At 41.2% G+C, this 5,402-nt stretch overlaps 1 protein-coding gene across 1 annotated transcript in view; it reads left to right on the top strand.

The window, feature by feature from the left end:
* chd5 (chromodomain helicase DNA binding protein 5) overlaps positions 1-5,402 on the top strand; it is a 35,155-nt gene that overhangs the window by 9,726 nt on the left and 20,027 nt on the right. The window contains 9 exon segments of the mRNA XM_017036724.2: positions 925-1,140; positions 1,905-2,023; positions 2,612-2,722; positions 2,724-2,851; positions 2,934-3,046; positions 3,176-3,302; positions 3,590-3,756; positions 4,378-4,596; positions 5,365-5,399. Coding sequence (XP_016892213.1) covers positions 925-1,140; positions 1,905-2,023; positions 2,612-2,722; positions 2,724-2,851; positions 2,934-3,046; positions 3,176-3,302; positions 3,590-3,756; positions 4,378-4,596; positions 5,365-5,399 — 1,235 coding nt within the window.

Genomic DNA, 5,402 nt, shown 5'->3' with positions numbered 1-5,402 from the left:
GGTGTTATTGGAAAAATGACAGATAGAGAAAAAAAAAAGATAGAGAGTGGGAGACCAAACATCAGGTGGGGGTTTATGATATGGGGAGGGAAAGGGAGGTATAAGGGGGTGAGCTATAAGAAAAAAAGAAATGTAGGAGAGAGAGAGAGAGAGAGAGAGAGAAAGAGAGAGCCAGACACTGCTCAAATTTGGTAACCATGGCAACTCTGCCAGGCTGCTGGTAGGGTTGGCGGGCGCTGCGGCAACGTGAGCCTTTCCACTGCACTACAGACTAAAACGCCTGCAACTATCTCCATGGATCCACACAGGCCTCGTGAGCAACAGGCAGCCAGCAGTGCACGAATCCTGCACTTTTGTTGTGTGAAATACTCCAAACATACAGACTGTATGTACAGAATATGCATACAGGTTTTAAAAATTTTAAACATTCAGGGGAAAAAAACACCCATCAGTGACATTTATCCAAACAATACGAGATGATCAAACACATCTGTGCAGACAGTAGAAAAGCACGAAATTCTCTCTACGCCTGGCAGTTTTTCAGCTTGAAGCTCAGAAGAAATATGAGCTAATTGTACGTGTGAATACAAACACCAATAGTAGGATATATACGCTGTAGGTTTTTATGTCATATTATTATATTTCAACAGAACTTAACAACTTAAAATTTCTTTGTGTTACAGCAGAGTGTGTCTTCACTCAGTTTCAGAATTTCCCAAGGTTGAATAATAAAGATTCAAAGCATATTTTAAAATAATAATAATGAATTTGCCAGTGTTTTTATGCCTAAGTGACGTTGTCTATGTTTCTGAAAGTAGGGCATTAACACAATAAAAGGGACATTATCTGTCACTGGATGGTTTCTATCTGTGAGCTCACTGTATGTCTTTGTTGTGCTCACCTGTCCATTTACGAACGACTCAGGGTCTGATGGAGGTGCGGCTCGACAGTGACCTGGAGGCAACTTCAGAGGTGGAGGAGCGGGAGCGTCCAGAGATAGGCTCAGAGAGCGAGAGCAGCATGTTTGGTCCCATGAAGAAGAAGAAGAAGAAACCAAAAGAGAAGAAAGAGAAAAAGCCCAGGAAGAAGAAGAGAGACGAGGAAGATGACGATGATGACGACGATGATGGAAGCATGAAGGTGAGCCCAAGAGTTTGACTTTTATTGAGACCTATGGCATTTACTCGAGGGGTTGTTGAGGCAATAACAAGTTCAATTAATGGTAGACATTTTTGGCTCTGAACCATGTCATCTGGTCTGTTGAGGGCTGGCTAAACTATTTGTAGTTGTGTTGTACACAAGGGTCTGATCCATCAGACCCTTGTGTACCCTTGTAGTTTAAGTTTAAGTTTGTAGCCAATGTTAGCTCTGGTTGTCTTTACCAGGACTGTTGTAGCTAATGTTAGCTCTGGTTGTCTTTACCAGGACTGTTGTAGCTATTGTTAGCTTTGGTTTCTTTGCTAGGACTGTCGTAGCTAACATTAGTTCTGGTGTCTGTAACAGGGCTGTTTTAGCAAATACTGGTTATGGTGTCTGTTCTCAGCAACATTTTTTGCATTAGGGGAAGAAACGAAATGTTTAATTTCCACAAAGTTAATATTTAGATTATTTAACAGTGTGCCTTTTCAAGTTGCCTTTGGGTAAAGTAGGTAAAGTCAAGAAAAATAAAAATAAAAACACTAAGCCAGTCTTGTCTCATCATCAATCACTGTAAACTCAGTATATCCTGTCTATCTTCTTCATGGCTGGCAAAGGGAGCATAAGGTGAATTATGGTCACCTACTGGCCGGTAGTATATGCATCAATGTTACAGGTGTGCCAGAAATGAGAGTTCATTTTTTTAACTTGTTACTTAAGCACAAATTAACTGTTTCATTCCTTCTTTATCGGCTCTTTTTTCATAGGAGCCTAAGTCCTCCAGTCAGTTGATGCAGGAATGGGGCCTTGAAGATGTCCAGTATGGCTTCACAGAAGACGACTATAAAACCATCACCAACTACAAGGCTTTCAGCCAGTTCCTCAGGCAAGCATCTAATTTTCTGTGTGTGCTGGTGCAGTTATTTCCTCACCAGAACTGCTCTGTTCCTATTTACGATTCGAGGAATTCTCAGAGCCTCTCACTGAGAGGCTTCCCTCTCCGAAATTCCACAGCTAGTCTCTGGTGCACGCTGAGGAGCAAATATTGTTCGGCTTTGTTTGAGCGAGAAAGCTCAGTTGTTGGTATAAAGAGTCCATCTCACCTGGGGCTTTTCTGGCTCAGCTAAGGCTCAGCCTTGACAAAGTGGAGCAGCAGCTCCTGCAGTGCCCCACTGTGAGCAGTCCGCTGCTTGCTGGATGCCTGTGACAGCCGGGAGACTCAGGGACCTGGTGCTCTGACCCACTATCTTCCACAGGCCAGCGTGCCAGATCTCAAGCTGTTCCCTGACAAATCACAAACATGACACATACACACAGCCAAGCAGGGAGAGCAAAACGTAAGCAGGCAGCAGGTTGTCGGCAAATCAAGACCTGGCTCCCTCCAGTGCTGAGGGGAGTCAAATCCAGTAGAACAAAAATGAATGGCGTCTTCATAAGCTGCTCTTGTCTCCCCTCTCACCCTGATCATACACAGGCCTCTCATAGCAAAGAAGAACCCCAAGATCCCCATGTCAAAGATGATGACAGTGTTAGGGGCCAAGTGGCGGGAGTTCAGTGCCAACAACCCGTTCAAGGGTGCGTCTGCAAGCTGTGGCTGCTGCTGTGGCCGCCGCTGTGGAAACGGTTACTGTGGCTCAGCCGGCGTCCGTCAGCAGCAGCCAGCCGGGCTCTCAGCTGGGGCCAGTGAAAAAAGCCAAAACCAAAGAAGGAAAGGGTAAGGGTTCGTGGACTGTATGACACACAAACAAATACAAACACACACACACACATAACTTGCCTGGATGTTGGTTTTTCAGGACCAGGTGTCAGAAAGAGAAGCAAGTCTGTGAAAGATGTGAAGAAAAAGGGAAAGCCGAAGAAGACCAAATCAAAAACAGGCCAAAGTGGGAAGAAGAAGAAAACATCCTCGGTTTGTTCTGTTTTCTTTCTTTCATTTTCGTCTTCTGCCATCAGGCTACTAACGATGCGAACATCTGAATCTAGATCATTATCGTCTGTTGCTCAGAGCTGTTTAGATTATGTGCATGCTTCTCCACAGAGCGACGAAGACTTCCTGGAGGAGTCGGACTTTGATGACATCAGCCTTCACAGTGCCTCTGTGTTCTCTGATACCCTTGGGGCTGCCACTAAGAAAAAGGCCCGACGTGGGCGCAAAAAGAGGAAAAGTATGTTTACCTCCTATACTCAGCAGTGCAGGCTGGGAGTTGTTGTCTTTTTTCTTTTCCTCAGTAGAATTTCTAAGACTGTTTAATCATGGGTTACTAGGAAATTAAATTCCCTTTCATATGTTTTTTTTTATCTATGCGAGGATTTCTAATTGCTCTTTCACAGCACTTAGGTTCACTGAGTCTCTATCACATTCAGAGACGACCCTAAGTAACGTGTTGATCTTCTCTGTTTGTAACCACTCAGGAATAATTATTTTAATTAGTCAATTATTCACTTTCTTCAGAGGAAGACGGCGACGGCTACGAGACGGATCATCAGGACTACTGTGAGGTTTGCCAACAGGGTGGAGAGATCATCCTGTGTGACACGTGTCCCAGAGCGTACCACCTGGTCTGTCTGGACCCGGAGCTGGAGAAGGCTCCTGAAGGCAAATGGAGCTGCCCGCACTGTGTGAGTTGAATGTACTATAAAAGTCCAGAACATCAGGTAGTGATTGTCAGACACCGCGGCAGTCACAGAGAGCAGTAATGGCAATAACAGTGTTAAAATGAACAGTGATACCTGTGTTCCAGTGCCTCACTTACTAATTATTCCCCAATTTTCAAAACCATAATTGACAATAATATTCAGTATGTTTTTATATTAAGTAATACATTTAAAGTAATTTATTGTTTTAATATTCTAAATGATAATGATATGTTAAATACTTTTTTACTTTTAATCTTTTTTTATTTAATATAGTCCATTAAGTGTAAGTATTGCATTCATTAAAATTTATTTTAATAAATAATAACATAATTATATACTTTTAAAGAATATATGTGTAAAGACATTGCAGAAATACCAAAGTCATTGGTGGCGTATTAGGATTTCCACTTTTGATCCAAACAATAAAAATGTCCTATGGTGAGACAGCGTGGAGTATGTCGGACTTTAATATACTGATAACAGCATATTTTCGCAACAGTTATGAATATTTGATGGTTCCCTTTCATATGAATTATAGATGTTAAAATTATAGATGTTATTGTTGTGCTAAACAAAGACAGAAAGTAATATTTTAATCCTCAGGAGAAAGAGGGAATCCAATGGGAGGCCAAAGACGATGAGGAGGAGGAGGAGGAGGCTGCAGGTGAGGAGGAGGACGACCACATGGAGTTCTGCAGGGTGTGCAAGGATGGAGGGGAGCTGCTGTGCTGTGACACCTGCCCTTCGTCTTACCACATCCACTGCCTCAACCCGCCACTGCCGGAGATACCCAATGGAGAGTGGTTGTGTCCACGATGCATGGTGAGATGATGTCTGTGTAAAACTGCAGTAGATGAATAAAATGAACAGGCCTTAAGTTCTTAAGGTTCTCGCCAGTGTGTTAAACTGATGCAAAGGAAGCTAAAATTAGACTTTCATCACTAGGCATGACTAGGTCACAAATATTTTTACAATTACTTTTAATCTGATTAATCACAGGGTAACTCTGGATTATTCAGGATTAAAAGTTGAGTATCTTGTAAATATATACATTTGATGGCACTGTAATAAATATATATATATAGAATTGAATACACCTGTTATACTGATTCTTGTATTTATTAACTGTTGATTTTCTAACACATTTACTCTCCAACATGTATTTTACAATAACAATACTGATTATACTGTAGTATCAGAGGAAAAACTCAACCGTCACATTTGAATTAGTCTGCTGTCGGAACAATAGACATTTAAAGTTTTTCCTCCTACAGTTGTTCAGGGACCAAGCGGCTTTAAAGTGTTTTTATTGCTATGGGACACAGCTGTCAAGTAAACCTGATAAATTCTGATTTACAACACAACACAGATTTATTATGCTATTTTATATCTAACCTCAGTTTATCTTTTTGAAAACACATGTTTATAAGTATAGATATAAAAAGGCTAGAGATGAGGTGCAAATGTTGACATACAGAGCAGAGCATTAAATTTAAAATAATTATAAACTCCCTTAACAGCATTGATAAAATCCTAAAAGAATAAATAATAATGTTATATTATGTTTGCAACTCTTTGTTATTTTTTCAGTGTCCTCCCTTGAAAGGAAAAGTTCAGAAGATTCTGCA

The sequence above is a fragment of the Cynoglossus semilaevis genome, chromosome 11, assembly GCF_000523025.1.
Source record: "Cynoglossus semilaevis isolate Cse_v1.0 chromosome 11, Cse_v1.0, whole genome shotgun sequence".
In the NCBI taxonomy this organism is placed as follows: domain Eukaryota; kingdom Metazoa; phylum Chordata; class Actinopteri; order Pleuronectiformes; family Cynoglossidae; genus Cynoglossus; species Cynoglossus semilaevis.
The sequence above is the reverse complement of the archived record's forward strand: the minus strand, read 5'-3'. Positions and strand labels throughout refer to the sequence as shown.